General features: G+C 38.8%; 1 protein-coding gene and 1 non-coding gene across 9 annotated transcripts in view; one reads left to right on the top strand and one right to left on the bottom strand.

The window, feature by feature from the left end:
* AHI1 (Abelson helper integration site 1) overlaps positions 1-20,096 on the top strand; it is a 211,748-nt gene that overhangs the window by 84,331 nt on the left and 107,321 nt on the right. For all 8 annotated transcript variants that reach the window (XM_043888069.1, XM_043888072.1, XM_043888070.1 and 5 more), the window contains 2 exons: positions 1,513-1,539; positions 18,706-18,823. In XM_043888069.1, coding sequence (XP_043744004.1) covers positions 1,513-1,539; positions 18,706-18,823 — 145 coding nt within the window. The remainder of the gene's footprint in view (positions 1-1,512; positions 1,540-18,705; positions 18,824-20,096) is intronic.
* Positions 4,083-4,190, bottom strand: LOC122684558. Its single transcript, XR_006338096.1, has one exon. It is a non-coding gene; the product is annotated as a small nucleolar RNA SNORA73 family (small nucleolar RNA).

Genomic DNA, 20,096 nt, shown 5'->3' with positions numbered 1-20,096 from the left:
GAATCCCATGTACCACATGGTGTGGCTGAAAAAATTTTAAATAGAAATTAATTAATTAAAATACTGTATGCCAGTTTTGGGGAAAAATGATAAATTTTCTCTACCCCACGGGAGATTTCATCTTATAATAATTGGTAATAGTTAACACCTATTTCAGAGAAGGCAATGGCAACCCACTCCAGTACTCTTGTCTGGAAAAGCCCATGGACAGAGGAGCCTGGTGGGCTGCAGTCCATGGGGTCGCTACAAGTCAGACACGACTGAGCAACTTCACTTTGACTTTTCACTTTCATGCATTGGAGAAGGAAATGGCAACCCACTCCAGTGTTCTTGCCTGGAGGATCCCAGGGACGGCGGATCCTGATGGGCCGCCGTCTATGGGGTTGCTCAGATTTGGACACGACTGAAGCGACTTAGCAGCAGCAGCAGCAGCACCTGTTTAATTATGATTAGCAACCAGCATACTGAATCCCCAGTACTGTGCTGAGTGTCTTACATGTTCATTGTATTTAGCCCTCAAAACCATCCTATAACACAGACGCTAGTATTATCCCCATTTTAGAGAAGATTCTAGTTGAGGCTTTCAGAGATCAAGCAGTGTTGCCAGCCTTACACAAATGGAAACACTGGAGCTGAGATTTAGTCCAGGCTGTCAGAATCCCACGTCCCAGTCAGTTTTACTGCCTCCTTTTAATGACTGAGATTACTGATATCCTTTAGATGTAGAGTATGTCCCTTCGCAGTTTCTGGATTTAAAAAAAAGACGTTCTTCTTTCTCAGGTCTCTTTTTCTCTAAACTCCACATTGTTACCATTTTTCTCTAGTTCCCTACTAGACTGATGATATATGCTGGTTAACCTTCACTGGACTTGAGTATTATTTGTGTCTGTTTAGCAGCAACTTTTCAAGTCATTTATTTTATGTTGACTTTGACTAATTTCTTTTTTCAAAAGTGACTTTTTCTTGGTCTTATCCCATGAGTTGTAGGCAATTCCTTTCTTTTGCTCCTCCAGTCATATACGTTACTCTTCAGAAGTGTTTATTATTAGATTTCCTCTGGAGTAAATTACTAATATGAGAATTATATGTATGGGTATTGTTATTTATAGAGATAATTATATACCTGCAGTTCAGAGTGTGTCTGTTAGATATGTTAGTGTTCCAGTACAGAATTTTAGTGTTTACGTTAAGTTTATCGAGGAGACAAACTTTTCTCCTGTGAAGAGACACGGGCAAATACATGTGGGCCCTCCAGAGTCTTGTTCGTCAGTGCCTTTTCTTTTAGCAAGTTAGATTTACCAAAGTCATGTCACTGAGTCTCTTCATTTTACACTCTTCCCAGCTCATTGGAAAAAGTGCAGAGTGACACCTGCATGTGATAGGTTAAAAAACACTCTCCCGGATGTTGATTTTGGTTTTGAAAAGATTAATAGTTGAATGTATTAAAAAGAACTGATATCTTTAAATGAAATTATGAGTATCTCTTTACTTATTTTATTGTATTTCTTTCAGGAGGTGATACGAGCCTGTGCAGCAAAGGTGAGTGGGTTTTTATTACCAGGACAACAACTTCAGGTTCCATTGTGAGGAACCAGAGAATTGAAATGTAGCATTCATAGATTTAGTAGAACTTTTGAAAAACTTCATCTGATACCTGTTTGTTACAATTGGGGTTGAATTTATCAAGGAATCATAATACTGGAACCAGAGAGTTTCGCAAGTAGCTTAATATTTTTGAAGTCTTAAGAATATTAAGGAATTGGGATGTATCAATACTTTTAGTAAAGGGTCAGGAAGATCATTTCCTTCTCTGAGAAAAATACAATGTGATACTTTATAGGTAAGAGACACCAGCACAGTTGCAGTGTGTGAAGGGGGCATGAAGTGTGTAAGCCTTGAAATGAATGGAAGCTGTGCGCATATAGTAATAATATATTGTGTTCTGGATTATTTGTGCCTTGCTTCATACTTCCTTTCCCATTTAACTATGTAACAGTCCTGAGAGACAGGTTAGAGATGATTGCTATTCCAGTTTTAGAAAGGAGGAAACTGAGGTTGAGAGAGGTTTAAGTGATTTGCCCAAGACCCCGAAGTCAGTCTGAAAACGGAGATTGATACGAAGAGGCTCTTGATTGGTAAACAATTGCAACTAAACTATATCTGAGTGGCTTTCAACCTAGCAACTTTCTTTAGCTTTCTTCCTTTTACAAGCAAGGTTATTTTATGTACAAACTTCAACTCAGTTATCAAGAAAATAACTTTCATTTAAAAGAGTTGGAATGACACCACCTGTCCATTCTTCCCTCTTATTTTTTCCTGTACGTTTTAAAAATTCAGGTGAATCATGAGATATCCGTTTATTTGTCACATATGGTTATATATTGTCACGAAGTAGAAGGGTGAGGTCTCCAGAAGGGAAAGAATTAAAGTGGTATTAGTACAGTCAAAGCCTGCTTTATGTAATGTCAGTGCAATAGAAATACTGTCTTTACTCAGCGGACCCCTCCTACCATGTGGCAGGTGCTTAGAATACAGAAGTTAGTAGGCTATTGTCTCGTTCCACATGAGGCATCTCGTGGAGGAAATGTGTCAGAAAACACTAGGCTTATCCCATCACTGAGCTGTCCAGTATCAGTCAGGACCCATCACTTTTTTACCTAATTATCACAAGTCCACAGGAAATAGAATAGAGACAAGGGGAAGGAAGATGGGGGGGAAAAAAGAGAACAAACTTTATTCTGACTTGAGCTGCAGATGTTCAGGAAACTTGTTCCTGATAGCAATGATTGGTATAATGATTGTAGCTCCAAGATTACTAAATGTTCTTAAGTATGTATAGGGTATAAAACTGGAGTCAAAAAATAGTTTATCCTCTTGATTAGCAGTTCAGAGCGATTTCTCTTTATTTTTACAAATATGTTATGTACCCCTCTTTTGTAATGCTGTCTGAATGTCCAAAGAGTGAAGTGTTCTGCACATATTTGGCAAGGCTTTATGGAGAACATCCTCTGCTAATCTGGAAACTTCCTGAGGGTGGAGGTCCCTGTCATTCATCTTTGTGTTCCTAGTACTTAACAAAAAGTAGAATAAATTATGATTGAAAATAAGACATTTTTGGAAATCAGTCAAGGTATGGAAAGATTGGGCTTCCCAGGTGATGCTAGTAGTAAAGAACCTGCCTGCCACTGCAAGAGACATAAGAGATGCGGGTTTGATCCCTGGGTCAGGAAGATACCCTGGAGGAGGGCAGAGCGACCCACTCCAGTGTTCCTGCCTGGAGAATCCCATGGACAGAGGAGCCTGATGGGCTGCAGTCCATGGGGTCACAAAGAGTCGGACACAACTGAAAAGACTTAGACGCAGTAGCAGGAGCGTGGGAAGATTAACCTACTAAAGTCTTTAGTTATTTTCTTTTTTTATGACAGTTTTATTGAGATATAATACACATCCCACAATAGTCATGCTTTCAAAGTATACCGTTTACTGGGTTTTATCATATACATAGAATTGGCAACCATCACTACTGTCTCTCCAAAAATAGAGATTATTCCCTCCAAAAAGAAATCCCATTTTCTCTCAGCAGTCATTCTCCATTTCTGGGTAAGGACAGGCACACACATGTACACACACACACCCAAACAAAGCACTCAAACTCCTGGTAACCAACAGGAGTGGTTTATACTTTCTGTCTCTATATATTTGCTGATTCTGGTTATTTTATATAAATGGATTCATACAATATATGATCATTTATTACTGGCTTTCTATAGCTTAGAATAGTGTTTTCTTGAGTTCACTTGATAAAGAACTAATCCTGTCCTGCGAAAGTTCTCATCTAGATATGAAACTGGCATGCTGAAGGAGCAGAAAGAAGACCGCTAATCTTAAGGGGGATAGTGAGCAAGTGGGGAAGAGCAGTGTTTCATGACAAGATGGGGAGAAGCTCAGGAGATCAGGCCTGCCTTTGTTTTTTTTTTTTTTTATTTAGGGAAATCCTTAATCCAACTGCACAGCAAAACAGGTTAAAACAATTTAAAAAATTCACTTCGGAGCAAACCAGATCCGGATAGATTGCTCTAGAGAGCTGTTTCCTGCATGGTTTTTCTCCCCAGTCATTGTCCACAGGCCTCTGAGAGGACGTAGGAATATGCAGGTGCAGACTCAAGGCCCGGCTTCATCTCCAACGTTGTGGAACAGGCCTGCCTTTTAAACGGTCTTGTAAACGTGGTAATGTAGAGGAGGAAAAGCTTTACCTTCTGCCCTTATAGGTTCTGTGACTGGTCTAAGGGTTAAATTGGCATAGACAGATTAACAGGAGAAAAAAATGCAATTTTAATTTCATACATATGTGAGCCCCAGAAAGATATGGGATGCCAAAGACTGCCAGGCAGCTGGGGCTTACATACCATCCTGAGCCTAGAAAAGGGATGGAGAAGTCTGACGCTTCTGGGACGGAAGGCAACTCAAGGGAAGGTAAGAGGAGGAACTGGTTGGCAGACATAAGTCTCTCAGGTGAAAAAGTTGTCCCTAATGATAGATGGCTCTTTCCTGGTATAGACCCCCATTCTCATGTCTGTTTCTCTTATGAAAGATAGCTTCCACTTTGTGTTCAGAATGCCTATGTTTATAGTTTCTCAAAGTAATCCTTATGCAAAAGAGGCACATTTTCTGGTGGCATAGTCTACTATCCTTCAGTAAGGAGTTTAGGATATTAATTAGAGAAACAAGTGACTGAGATCTGAAGCTGGAAAGAACGTGAGAATGGATTCTAAAAGGCGAGTAATAGTCTTCAGTTCAAGGAAGAGGAGATTGTGGCCTATACTAGGATGGTGTTACAAGATAAACTGAGGCATATTAAACATTTTAGGAAGGTTTTCTTTGAGCAAAAATCAATTTGAATTGATTAGGGCCAACCCTAGGATCATTTAGAAGCTTTTCACCAGCAGGAGCTGGGGAAAGACTCCTAGAGAGAAAAGGCAGAAGCGAAACAAGGAAGTTACTGATTGGCTATAGTTTAAAGCCCAGTTGGCTTTTGGGATTAGTTGTCTGTAGGTTTCAGTGTTGAAACCTGGAAGTATTTACAGGCTTAGATTTTTGTTTGCTTATGTGATCATAGGTCACCTGGCATTAAAGCCACTTCAGTATAATCCTTGAATTGGTTTAAGAGTTGTAATAATGGGAGTGCAAGCAGTGGACAGATTTGGGATATATTTTAGAAGTAGATTCAGCACAGCGTGGTGATGGATTAGATGTGGTGTAAGTGAGAGAATGAGAAATTAGAAATCACTTCTGTGTTGCTGCTTTCAGCCACCGTGTAGATACTGGTAGAGCTTTTTAATGAGATGAGGACTACTGGAATGGAGTTTTCTATATGAATGTAGCTGAGAAGTAGGCAGTTGGATATTTGAGTCTTGAGCTCTGGGGAGAGCTCAGGGTAAAAGCCATATTTGTTCTAACTGTCAGATTTGGTGAGATCACCTGGAGAATACCTGAGACCCTGAAGAAAGTATGTCAGGAAATCTCCCAGGAAGCATTTTAAGAAAGAGAAGTGATAAATAAGCAGTCACATGCTATTGAGCAAATAAGTAAAACAAGGACAGATAATTGGCAGGATGATGTCCTTTGGTTTCCTAGATGAGTGCTGCTTCAGTGAGTGGCTGAGAGAAAAGCTCAGTTCAAGAGGGTTGAAGACAGAATGGGAGTCGGCAAAGCAGAGACTGTAGGCCATTCTTCTAAGAAATTTTAACTGAGGAGCAGAGAAGCAGCAACTGGAGGAGAACATTAGATGGACAATATTAAACTATGTTTATTCGCTGCTGGGAATAATTAGTGGTGACGGAGAAATTGATAACGTCCCATGGAGGTGGTTATTGCTGGACTCAAGTCCTTGAGGAAATGAGAGGGAATCAAATTCTGAAAGCCAGTGGAGAAACTGGCCTTTAAGAGAAATGAGCATTCGTCCTCTCTGATAGGCACATAGGTAGAAACTGTGGGTAGATGCTCAGATAAAGATTTGATGATGGGAAGATAAAAAGGGTTCTCATCTCATTACTTCCGAGACAGTAATTGGTAGTAGAAGTCTTCCATTGCTCTCACATAAACTTATAATTTCCAAATTTCCTTGCTCTTTCCTTTGGTTAGAGCTGGGTTGAAGCATATCAGAAATGGTATTGCCTGGAGGAATCTCTTTCCATTAAGCTTTGTATGATTCGTCACAAATGGGATTAATCTGTTTTTCTCATGTTCCCAGACATATTGATTCATACTTGGCATGTTATTTAATCGAGTTTATTCTGCCTTAAGTTATAATTAATTTTGCCCTATATTCTCCAGAATAAAAGTATGAATTCCCTCAGGGAGGAGCAGTTCTATTCTTTCTTTTCCCTCATCTTCCTCTCCTCTCTTCCTTGTTTCTGTTTTTTTAGATTTTACATGGTATTGTTTCCAGCTCTGATCTTTACATGTCTGAATTTCCATACTTCTCTGTAAGTTTCTTGAAAGCAGAGGACTTTTATCTTTTTTTTTTTTTTTCAATTATTAATGTCATCTACACTCAGTTCAGTTCAGTCGCTCAGTCATGTCCCAACTCTTCGTGACCCCATGAACTGCAGCACGCCAGGCCTCCCTGTCTGTCACCAACTCCTGGAGCCTGCTCAAACTCATGTCCATCAAGTCGGTGATGCAATCCAACCATCTTATCCTCTGTTATCCCCTTCTCCTCCCACCTTCAATCTTTCCCAGCATCAGGGTCTTTTCCAATGAGTCAGCTCTTCGCATCAGGTGGCCAAAGGATTGGAGCTTCAGCTTCAACATCAGTCCTTCCAATGAACACCCAGGACTGATCTCCTTTAGAATGGACTGGTTGAATCTCCTTGCAGTCCAAGGGACTCTCAAGTCTTCTCCAACACCACAGTTCAAAAGCATTAATTCTTTGGTGCTCAGCTTTCTTTATAGTCCAACTCTCACATCCATACATGACCACTGGAAAAACCATAGCCTTAACTAGATGGACTTTTGTTGGCAAAGTAATGTCTCTGCTTTTTAATATACTGTCTAGGTTGGTCATAACTTTTCTTCTAAGTAGCAAGCATCTTTTATTTTCCTGGCTGCAGTCACCATCTGCAGTGATTTTGGAGCCCCCAAAAATAAAGTCTGTCACTGTTTCCACTGTTTCCCCATCTATTTGCCATGAAGTGATGGGACCAAATGCCATGATCTTAGTTTTCTGAATGTTGAGCTTTAAGCCAACTTTTTCACTCTCCTCATTAACTTTCAAGAGGCTCTTTAGTTCTTCCTCACTTTCTGCCTTAAGGGTGGTGTCATCTGCATATCTGAGGTTATTGATGTTTCTCCTGGCAATCTTGATTCCAGCTTGTGCTTCTTCCAGCCCAGCATTTCTCATGTTCTACTCTGCATATGAGTTAAATAAGCAGGGTGACAATATACAGCCTTGAAGTACTCCTTTTCCTATTTGGAACCAGTCTGTTGTTCCATGTCCAATTCTAACTGTTGCTTCCTGATCTGCTACTAGATAAATAAAAATGCAACCAAGCTAAGATTTTTTGAGGATTGCTATAAAGGTGAAGGAATGATCTATATTTTAATATATTGTGGAACATATTCATTGAAATAGAAAAAGGCTTATAAAAGAAACAGAGCATCCAAAGAAAACAACTTTTAAAATCTCCTTTAAAAACAGTATTTTGACAACATTTGGAAGACTGGCTCAACTGTAGGAGTAGTGCAAGCTATAAGCAGCCATAAAAAGAAATTACAGAATTTCACTACTGGGTATCTTAGAAAAAACAGGAAAAATCCTTTTTTTAAGAAAGACCAGTTTTCCTCCTATCTCTCTTATTCTCGTATTCCCAGAGCGCTCCGACCCTTTGATGCCAGATGTCAAATGGGGGGAGGGGTGGTGGTGGGATTTCCCTCACCAAGCAATCTGGGACACTAGCTGGGTGTCCTGCAGTTTAACTCAGCTCTGACACTGTCTACCTAGAAATAGCGTCAGTTCAGTTCAGTTCATTTTCTCAATTGTGTCCAACTCTTTGTGACTCCATGGACTGCAGCATATACCAGGCCTCCCTGTCCATACCAACTCCTGGAGCTTGCTCAAACTCATGTCCATCAAATCGGTGATACCATCCAACCATCTCATCCTCTGTCGTTCCCCTCCTCCTCCTGTCTTCAGTCTTTCCCAGCATCAGGGGCTTTTCCAGTGAGTCAGTACTTCTCATCAGGTGGCCAACGTATTGGAGTTTCAGCTTCAGCATCAGTCCTTCCAGTGAATATTCAGGACTGATTTCCTTTAGGATGGACTGGTTGGATCTCCTTGCAGTCCAAGGGACTCTCAAGAATCTTCTCCAACACCACAGTTCAAAAGCATCAATTCTTCAGCACTCAGCTTTCTTCACAGTCCAACTCTCACATACATACATGACTACTGGAAAAACCATAGCTTTGACTAGACAGTCTTTTGCTAGCAAAGTAATGTCTCTGCTTTTTAATGTACTGTCTAGGTTGGCCATAGCTTTTCTTCCAAGGAACAAGCGTCTTTTAATTTCATGGCTGTGGTCACCATTTGCAGTGATTTAGGAGCCCAAGAAAATTAAAGTCTGTCACGGTTTCCATCATTTCCCCATTTATTTGCCATGAAGTAATGAGACCAGATGCCATAATCTTAGTTTTTTAAATGTTAAGTTTTAAGCCAACTTTTTCACTCTCCTTTCACTTTTATCAGGGGACTCTTTATGTCCTCTTCATTTTCTGCCATAAGGGTGGTGTCATCTGTGTATCTTAGGTTATTGATATTTCTTCCAGCAATCTTGATTCCAGCTTATGCTTCATCCAGCCCAGCATTTTGCATGATGTACTCTGCGTATAATTTAAATAAACAGGATGACAAAACACAGTCTTGATGTACTCCTTTCCAATTTGGAACCAGTCCATTGTTCCATGTCCAGTTCTAACTCTTGCTTCTTGACCTGCATACAGATTTGTCAGGAAGCAGGTAAGGTGGTCTGATATTCCTGTCTCTAAGAATTTTCCAGTTTGTTGTGATCCACACAGTCAAAAAGATAGCATCAGATCCTACAAATTAAAGGCTGAATCCCACAAGACCACCCATCTTCCACACCCGCTTCAGGAGCCAACTGCAAGTTCAGGTTACTTGTGCTGTTGATCAATCAGCTGTAAACCGAGATTCCCACCACTTTCTCCTTGGGTTTGATTAATTTGCTGAAACAGCCTACAGAACTCAAGAAAAAACAGTTTACTTCCTATTTACCAGGTTATTATAAAAGGATATGATAAAGGATACAGATGAACATCCAGATGGAAAAAATGCATAGTGTGAGATACGTGGGAATGGGGGTGGGTGTGGACCTTCCTTGCCCTCTCTCTGGGCTCAACAGTCTCCCAGCATCTTCACATGGTCACCATGTGGAAGCTCTTCAAATCCCATATTGTTGGGATTTTTATGGTGACTTCAGGGAGGCGTGGTAGCTGTGAATTCTATTTCCAGCCCCTCTCCCCTCTCTGGAAGATGGAGAGTGGGAATAAACATTCTAAGCTTCTAATCATTTCTTGATCTTTCTGCTTCTGTGGCTGAGTCCCATCTAGAAGCCCACAAAGAGTCACTTCCCTAGAACAAAAGACATTCCTATCATGTAGGAAATTCCAAGGGATTTTAGAGCTCAGTTTCGGGAACCAGGGCTTTCCTGGTGGCTCAGACAGTAAAGAATCTGACTGCAACTCAAAGAGACCCAGATTCATTCCATGGGTCAGGAAGATCCCCTGCAGAAGGGAATGGCAACCCACTCCAGTATTCTTTTTTTTTTTTTAATTTGTTTCTTTATTGAAGGATAATTGCTTTACAGAATTTTGTTGTTTTCAGTCAAATCTCAACATGAATCAGCCATAGGTATACATATATCCCCTCCCTTCTCAACCTCCCTCCCATCTCCCTCCCCATCCCACCCCTCTTCGTTGATAGAGGGCCCCTGTTTGAGTTTCCTTAGCCATACAGCAAATTCCCATGGCTATCTATTTTACATATGGTAGTGTAAGTTTCCATGTTACTATTTCCATATATCTCACCCTCTCCTCCCCTCTCCCCATGTCCATAAGTCTATTCTCTATGTCTGTTTCTCCATTGCTGCCCTGTAAATAAATTCTTCAGTACCATTTTTCTAGATTCCGTATATGTGCATTAGAATACTTTCTGTCAAAAAAAAAAAAAAAGAATACTTTCTGTCTCACTTCACTCTGTATAATAGGTTCTAGGTTCATCCAGCTCACCAGAACTGACTCAAATGCATTCCTTTTTATGGCTGAGTAATATTCCATTGTGTATTTGTACCACGACTGCTTTATCCATTCATCTGTCAATGGACATCTAGGTTGCTTCCATGTTCTAGCTATTGTAAATACTGCTGCAGTGAACAATGGGATACATGTGTCTTTTTCAACCCTGGTTCTTCAGGGTATATGCCTAGAAGTGGGATTGCTGGGTCATCAGTTCAGTTCAGTCACTCAATTGTGTCCGACTCTTTGCGACCCCATGGACTGCAGCATGCCAGGTCTCCCTGTTCATCACCAACTCCCAGAGTTTACCCAAACTCATGTCCATTGAGTCAATGATACCATCCAGCCATTTCATCCTCTGTCATCCCCTTCTCCTCCTGCCGTCAGTCTTTCCCAGCATCAGGGTCTTCTCCAGTGAGTCAGTTCTTCACATCAGGTGGCCAAAGTATTGGAGTTTCAGCTTCAACATCAGTCCTTCCAATGAATAAGGACTGATTTCCTTTAGGATGGACTGGTTGGATGTCCTTGCAGTCCAAGGGACTCTCAAGAGTCTTCTCCAACACCACAGTTCAAAAGCATCAATTCTTCGGCGCTCAGCTTTCTTTATAGTCCAGATCTCACATCCGGACATGACTACTGGAAAAACCACAGCCTTGACTAGACGAACGTGTGTTGGCAAAGTAATGTCTCTGCTTTTTAATATACTGTCTAGGTTGGTCATAACTTTTCTTCAAAGGAGTAAGCGTCTTTTAATTTCATGGCTGCAGTCACCATCTGCAGTGATTTTGGAGCCCAGAAAAATAAAGTCAGCCACTGTTTCTACTGTTTCCCCATCTATTTGCCATGAAGTGATGGGACTGAATGCCATGATCTTAGTTTTCTGAATGTTGAGCTTTAAGCCAACTGTTTCACTCTCCTCTTTCACTTTCATCAAGAGACTCTAGTTCTTCTTCGCTTTCTGCCTTAAGGGTGGTGTCATCTGCATATCTGAGGTTATTGATATTTCTCCTGGCAATCTTGATTCCAGCTTGTGCTTCATCCAGCCCAGCGTTTTTCATGATGTACTCTGCATATAAGTTAAATAAGCAGGGTGACGATATACAGCCTTGACGTACTCCTTTTCCTATTTGGAACCAGTCTGTTGTTCCATGCTGGATCATATGGTGGTTTTAGTCCTAGTTTTTTAAGGAATCTCCATGCCGTCTTCCATAGTGGCTGTATCAGTTTACATTCCCACCAACGGTGCAAGTGCAATCCCTTTTCTCCACACCCTCTCCAGCATTTATTGTTTGTAGACTTTTTGATGATGGCCATTCTGACCTGAGTGAGGTGATATTCCGTTATGGTTTTGATTTGCATTTCTCTAATAATGAGCGATGTTGAGCATCTTTTCATGTGTTTGTTGGCCGTCTGTGTGTCTTCTTTGGAGAAATGTCTGTTTAGGTCAGTTTTCCACTTTTTGATTGGGTTGTTTGTTTCTCTGATCTTGAGTTGTATGAGCTGCTTGCATATTTTGGAAATGAATCCTTTGTCATTTGTTTCATTTGCTGTTATTTTCTCCCATTTTGAGGGTTGTCTTTTCACCTTGCTTATAATTTCCTTTGCTGTACAAAAGCTTTTACATTTAATCATGTCCCAGTTGTTTACTTTTGTTTTTATTTCCCTTACCTCTAGGAGGTGGGTCATAGTGGATCTTGCTTTGATTCATGTCCTTGAGTGTCCTGACTATGTTTTCCTCTAGGAGTTTTATAGTTTCTGGTCTTACATGTAGGTCTTTAATCCATTTTGAGTTTATCTTTGTGTATGTGTTAGGAAGTGTTCTAACACTCTTTTACATTTATCTGTCCAGTTTTCCCAGCACCATTTCTTGAAGAGGCTGTCTTTACCCTATTTAATATTCTTGCCTCCTTTGTCAAAATTCAGGTACCCATAGTGCATGGGTTTATTTATCCACTCCAGTATTCTTGCCTGGAGAATTCCATGGTAGGAGGTTACAGTCCATGGGGTTGCAAAAAGTCAGACACAGCTGAGCGACTAACACTTTAACTTGCAATTTCAACTACAGGAACCAGAGTCAAAGAGAAAATAGAAGAACAAAAGATGCTCCTAGTGCTCTTATCACTTAAGAAATGACAAAAGTTTTAGGAGTTCCATGCTAAGAACTAGGGCCAGAGACCTATATTTATATATTTTTCTATTATTTCATACCCCTGTTTCTAGATTTAAATATGGGTTTTGAGTTTCTTACTTTTAAGCCCATTATTCTATAATTCTTATCATTAAAAAGTCACTTACATTTGAAAAGTCTTGAATATAAACACCACCTTAAATGTGGGTAAGATTTTAAAACATGCCCTGCTTTCATATGTATTAATGAGTTTGACTTCTGTGTAGTTCTAATAAGTGTTATACCAGCCGTTTACTAAACAAATGTGTATAAACAAAACTCGTCCCTTACCCTCAAGATTATAGTCTCATGGATGATAACTTACTAGGTGAGCATCCTGAAGTACTACCAGTGCCCTGATACTAGAAGATGTGGGAATAGTGGGGAGACAAAGAAGGAGGTCTGTCTGGTCAACAAAGGTCAGTCTAGTCAAAGCTGTGGTTTTTCTAGTTCTCATGTCTGGATGTGAGTTGGCCTATAAAGAAACCTGAGTGCCAAAGAATTGATGCTTTTGAACTGTGGTGTTGGAGAAGACCTTGAGAGTCCCTTGGACTGCAAGGAGATCAAAGCAGTCAATCCTAAAAGAAATCAGTCCTGAATATTCACTGGAAGGACTGATGCTGAAGCTGAAGCTCCAATACTTTGGCCACCTGATTGGAAGAACTGACTCATTGGAAAAACCCCGGATGCTGGGAAAGATGGAAGGCGGGAGGAGAAGGGGATGACAGAGGATGAGATAGTTGGATGGCATCACTGACTCGATGGACATGAGTTTGAGCAAGCTCCAGGAGTTGGTGATGGACAGGGAAGCCTGGTGTGCTGCAGTCCATGAGGTTGTAAAGAAGTTGGACACGACTGAGCGACTGAACTGACTGAAAGGAGGAGGAGATAAGTTCTAATGGGAAAGTCTGAAAGACTTTTCGTGCCTGATGTAAGACTTGAGCTTAGGCTTGGAGAAGGAGTCAATATCGAAAAGGAAGATCGAGCCAGGAGGGAAGCACATTCCAGGAAACAGGAAAGGCATGAACTGAGTCACAGAGACATGAAGCAGTGTGGAATGTCTAGGGAGCTATATGCAATCTGTTGCAGCTGGAACATAGGAGATGGAGCAGTAAGGTTGGGAAGCTAGTGGTTGTTATAATATAGAAAGCTTTGTTTGCCGTACTAAAAAATATGGATTTTATCCAGTGGGACAGTTGATGATGGGTTTTAAACAAAAGTGTTGCTCAATCAAATTAGCATTTTAGAAAAATCACGCTGGTAGCAATATAGAAGAAGAATCAAGAGATGGGAAAACAAATCTGGAGACTATTGCAGTAGCAGCACTGATGCTGCTGGTAGAGAAGGAGTGGGATCCGATGCCAGAGCGGCTGACTGCCTGAATGAGCAACTCTGTGTGGAGTGTGAGGACGCTGTCTAGGGTGATGCCCATCTGTCTGGCTGGAACAGCAGAGTGGGTGATGAGAGCGTTCCCTGAGGAAGTGGACGGCATAGGAAAGGTTCGTTTGGTTCTGAACTTACTGATCACAAGAGTTTTAGATGAAAAATTCATCAGCATAAAAGGCAGATGAAGCGATGAAAACATACATCTTTGCCTGGTATAACCGTGTGGTGTGAAGGAAGTAGAGAGCCCAGTGAGTCTAGCAAGCAACATGGAGAAACAGTGGCAGGATCACCAACAGAAAATGGTTTCCCAGAAACAGGAGAGTGATTGACAGTGTCAGAGATCTCAGAGCCCGAGTGAATCTGCCAAATTTGATCACTTGAAGTCCATGATGACTTTATTTTCAGATTTAGTGTTCTGATAGATATAAGCTTTGTTGTAACTGCTTGAAAGTGAATGGCTGAGCTATATAGATAGCAGTTATTGGCTGTTTTTCAAGAACTTTAACTTTCAATCAATGTTAAGGAAATTTATGGAATGATAGTAAGAATTACTTGTTTACTGTTTTGTAGTAAAGTGAAAAGAGTAATGCTTATAGCCTATAGACAAACAACCAGTAGAGAATTTGGAAGAGCCTTAGGGATAGCCACGTGGAGAGGGAAATGGCAACCCACTCCAGTATTCTTGCCTGGAGAATCCCATGGAACAGAGGAGCCTGGCAGGCTGCAGTCATGGGTTTGCACAGAATCAGACACAACTAAGCATGCATGCACAGATATTCAAGGGGACAGTTGGGGGTTAATTTTAAATGGAAGAGTACCTCTTTATCTGGGCTTCCCTGATAGCTCAGTTGGTAAAGAACTCGCCTGCAATGCAGGAGACCCTGGTTCGATTCCTGGGTCGGGAAGATCCCCTGGAGAAGGGAAAGACTACCAACTCCAGTATTCTGGCCTGGAGAATTCCATGGACTGTACAGTCCATGGGGTCTTAAAGAGTCAGACATGACTGAGCGAATTTCACTTTCATCTGTTTATCTGATACTGGAAGAAAAGAGAGGAGGACAGGTGTAAGAGGTATGTTCTTGGAAGTGAGGATTTCTGGAGGTTCAGAACCAAATTCTCTCTCTGGAGTAAGGAAATATACTGAGAGAGAAAAGAGGTGAAGGTTTGTATTGTAGCATGCATCAGGTTAATTGGCTTTCTCTGAGGCATATTACTGCTTGGTAAGTGGTTTGAACCAGTACTAGATCTTAATTTTGAGCTTTACACAGGGGAATATATTAGTAATCTTTGAACCACCAGGCCTTATACTCAAAAAATCTTGATTAAATGTTACAAAATAAGACATTGTGATGACTGATCCCCCTTTGAATTCTGGTTTAGTTAATACTGTAGGGGTGAACTAATTTGAGGAGAGATTTTCTAGCTCATTACCCCACTGTAGAAATTTTTCTTTAACAGTAACAATGTTTCTTCCTAATCCCTCACTTCATTGTCCCAACTTATAAGGGCAGTGTCTGGGACCTAGAGAGATCATGTTACATTTCTCTTTATGACATCACGGCCTACTCATTTCTTAGGTTTTACTAACCTCGCTATCACAGAAATGTAAACTGCTTTTAGAACTTATGAGGTGTTCGGATAACTGACTTCAGATAACTTGAATCTCACTTTGGCTCAAGTTTTCTGTTTAACTTGTTTTGTAATACTGGGATTTTAATTTTTACAGCAGACATATAATTTGCAACAAAAAATTTCCTAGGTGCTGGTTTTAGAAGTGTCTTCAAATTAAAGTGTTATCTGCATTGTTGTTCAAATTTAGTTTTAAAAAAATAGATGTCCAGAAGAAGGGGGACACATTTGTTAACATAAGTGTATAAACAGTGTTAATATCTTTTCTGTTATCATTAAAAGCAAGTTTGAAGTGTCTTCACAAGTTGAAACTTTGAAAACAATTCTTCAGGTGAATAAAGCATATAAAGTCAGCTAAAACGATTAGACTTGTAAGTATATGTGGAAATGAGTGTTACATATCTCCCAATGGTTTTACAATTTAATCACTAAAATGTAAACTGTTGCTAGCCTGTTTAGCTTTGTGCATTCAACTTCAGGTTAGAGCAATGACTTTTTTTAACATGAAAATTAACCCCTCCTAGAGAATTGGTATTTGCATATTTTACTCAAAACTGTTTATACCCTGAAAGAGCAGGCAAAACAGTTTTTGTGATTAACTTGGCAGTTCTAGGTGGTTGTTTTTTTCTTTTCTTCCATTATGAATTTTATTAAATTTTTGTGCTTTGCATTTTCCACAGTATGGAGGTATTAAACTGACTTTGGCAGACTGTGGTTTTTGCATGAAGCAAGCAGAAAAGTGTTTTGTAAAAAGAAGATAGATTGTTGTAGGGTAGACTATCTTAGCCAACCTTTCTGTTGTTGTAAAATTATTAAGCAATTCTTTTCCACAGCATATGTTTCAAAAATAGATATTGCTTCACTCTATATAATGGTTGTTATTATTTTTCTTCCTTTAAATGAACTAGTGAATATGTGTAAGCTCTCTTTGAAAATACTTTGAGTTCTAATTTCAGATCACTATAGTGATTAACAATTATCCCATACTTTAGAAACTGAGTTATCCTCCCTGTTATGTTGCCGCTCATCACTTCACGAGCATTTGAATAGTTTCTAAAGATATGTCAAGAGAGGGCAGAAGTGTAGAAATGCTTAGAAAAAACATGTAATTATAGATCATAGTTGAATTTTTTAAAACAGCATTTTACTTAGAAAAAGTGGCAAGTCTTTCAGTTTGAGTGGAGCCATTCAAGTATCCTATTTGAGCTTTCTTGGTATTCATTTTTTGCTTTAGCACAAGTTATTTTCTGAAGAGGAAGACTGAAAAGCAAATTTGTGTGTATGTGTGTGTGTGTGTGCACATGTGCGTGTCCAGCATACACCTGTTTTTTTGCACCAGATTTCAAAATGCTATGTTTGATAGGTAGGATTAAAATTTTCAAGAACACAGAAGTAAAACTGAAAAATGATTCTAAAAAAGAGAAGTGAATTAAATAGTTAAGTGATAAATATGACATTGTGTATATAGTACTTCCATATAAAAGCACAGCATTCTGAAAATTTTACTGCATCATCTTACTGCATTACATATTTCTAATTACCCTTGCTTGTAGTGATGTTAATAATAATAACTAATATTTATATAATTTGTATAGAACTTTAGGGTCCCCTTTGGGAGCATACTATGTTTAATCTATTTCATTAATGTTATTTAGTGCTTTAAGGTTAGCCTGTGTTTTAATACCAATTCATTGTTACTAGTCTTCAAGCACATTTCCTTTGAAGTTTATTTTATTATCTCCATTTAAAGTTGGAAAATGAAATTCAATGATCTTAGGTGATTTCATTGTTACTTTAGCTGTTGTATCAATGTAAATAGTCAACTTTAATTTTGGTCACTGTTTAATAATGGCTCCTTATAGAATTTTTCTAGCTGGATATTTTTTCTTAGCATTGATGTAGTATTTGACCCCATCTAGTAACTACTTTGAAAAATATTTTTATTTTTCATAAGATGATACCACAATAGTTTAGGAACCTTAGAGCTATACTCACACATGATCTTAATTGACTTTTTCACAAAAATATCTTTCTTTCAAAAGAAAAACTTAATCTGATATACCATTTACTGTCACTATTTGAAAGAAGAGAAGCATTTACAAATATTATGTAAATAATGAGTCAGATAAAGGGCATGTAACCACAACCCAGTACTGTTGTTCTATGTATAGAACATCAAAAGGGAATTTTTAAATACTAATACAGTGGAAGTCCTCTGTGTAGTTTTGATTATTTCAAAAAAGAGAGAGAAAGAAGCTACTTTCCTACACTAATATTTACATACCATAAACTGTCATTTTTAACCATTTGTTAATTAACAGATTACTTTTTTACAGAAAATTAGAAATTTAAACATTTCCATTTTTTCAAAATTCGATCACATTTTATCATGCTTTCTGAAAGTGATAAAAAATAATAAGATGTAATGATTGATTTATTAATAATGAAAAAGAGACTAGATCGCTGCTGAAATTATCTGAATTGCAAGAGGAACTTACTAATTTACTAAACATTTAAGCCTTTTTCTGTGAAGTGTATTTTTCATACACTTACAATGTTACAATGTAGTTACAATGTTGCACTTGTTATGCATTTCATTTCATTTGAGTACAGACCATTGTACTTGGACAATTATAGTAGAATTTTTGTGCTGTAGAACATTGTATTTACTTATAGAAATTTGCTTGTTCATTCTTTGAGTTGTCTTTTGAAAACTGTCTTAAGAATAAAATTTTTTGATACAGTAGAAACTATTTCACTTGGCAAGTTAAGTTGCAATGTGTTATCTATGTCACCATGATACATATAAATATGAACATTACAGGTGTTTTCTGTACAGTATCTGAAAAGGAAGTACCTGTTCTTTCAAAAATGCTAAGGAAATGTGGATGTGAAACATTTTAAAACTCTTTCTTAATTGAAGCAGTCAAGGAGTCACTTATTTTTTGCATTTTTTTTTTTTTGGCATAACTTTTAAGACCACTCTAAGATACTAATAAAGTCAGTTCCATGATAAGCAAACTTGTTTTCAAAGTAAGGCAGATTGTAAAAACTGTGGAGTTTTGTAAACTCTTAAAAACTAAGCATATAAATCATTGTCACTCCTTTTGACATGTTCCCCGGTTTGCATCGTAAGCAAATATTTCTCATCCACTATTTGCATCAGTAACCCAGGAAATTACGCTTTCGTTTCTGATTTGCCTTTCCTATTACAGGTCAACAAAAATCTCTCATTCACTTCGACATCAGCCGCCTCACAGCAGTCTAAGTCAAAACAATCAAACATGCTGGACGCTCATCAGATTCTGCGTCAGTTTGGTTTCACTCAAACCGGTGAGCTCCTTTCTTACTTTGACTATTCTGTAAATGTTCAGATTCTATTTTTTAATGGATGTCATGCATTTCACTTCAGAAGTACTGCTCATAACGTTAAAACGGTCAGTTTTCACACTTGGTGAATTATATTCCAGCATTTTTTTCTTTAAAAATTACTAGATTATTTCAAAAGCAAATTTGAATTTGGTAACTTTAATGGTAGAGACTCTCATCCTCTATTCTTGTGAGCAGATAATAATTGAAAAGTCACAAAACATGAGATTTAAATCTGATTCAGTTTCCTTTGGGTAAAGGAACCGTAGTTTATGGATAATCAGATTTTATAATTCATTTCAAAGAAAGTCCAGGTAAAATGCATTTTGGTAGAAACAGGATGCATCCTGCCAAAACATCACGTTTCTTCAAAACTGGAAAATTAACAAAAATGCAAAGTAACTAGTTATTAAAATGTATATCAATCACAGAGTTGAAACAAACTATACAATTGCAAATTTTTAGGCGAATATTTTAAATTAATTTGAATAATATTTTCAAAGAATCTCAAAGAAAAAGCATCGAGGTGAGAAGTGTGTATTTTTGGTATTGAAAGATGTCTGCTTCTAACGTTAGCTTTTGGTATTTTATAGTATTTTTTTCCTACTATGGAAACCTTTCAGAAAGATGAGAGAACTGAGAGTCACAGAACAGGTGTTCTTGACAGAGAGGAGAAGAAGAAACCCGAGCTTGAAAAGATCAGCTTAATTTATTTAGAAATTTAGGAACAATATTACTTTTCTACTTTGAAGGTATTTGGAGTTTACATATGAAGTTAATGTAATATCACTGAGTTACATGTTAGTTCAGTTCAGTCGCTCAGTCATGTCCGACTCTTTGCGACCCCATGAACCACAGCATACCAGGCCTCCGTGTCCATCACCAACTCCCAGAGTTTACTCAAACCCATGTCCATTGAGCCGGTGATGCCATCCAACCATCTCATCCTCTGTCGTCCCTTTCTCCCCCTGCCCTCAATCTTTCCCAGCATCAGGGTCTTTTCAAATGAGTCAGCTCTTTGCATCAGGCGGCCAAAGTATTGGAGTTTCAGCTTCAACATTAGTCCTTCCAATGAATACCCAGGACTGATCTCCTTTAAGATGGACTGGTTAGATCTCCTTGCAGTCCAAGGGACTCTCAAGAGTCTTCTCCAACACCACAGTTCAAAAGCATCAATTCTTCGGCGCTCAGCTTTCTTTATAGTCCAGCTCTCACATCCATACATGACTACTGGAAA

This window comes from Cervus elaphus, chromosome 26 (assembly GCF_910594005.1).
Source record: "Cervus elaphus chromosome 26, mCerEla1.1, whole genome shotgun sequence".
In the NCBI taxonomy this organism is placed as follows: Eukaryota; Metazoa; Chordata; class Mammalia; order Artiodactyla; family Cervidae; genus Cervus; species Cervus elaphus.
The sequence above is the reverse complement of the archived record's forward strand: the minus strand, read 5'-3'. Positions and strand labels throughout refer to the sequence as shown.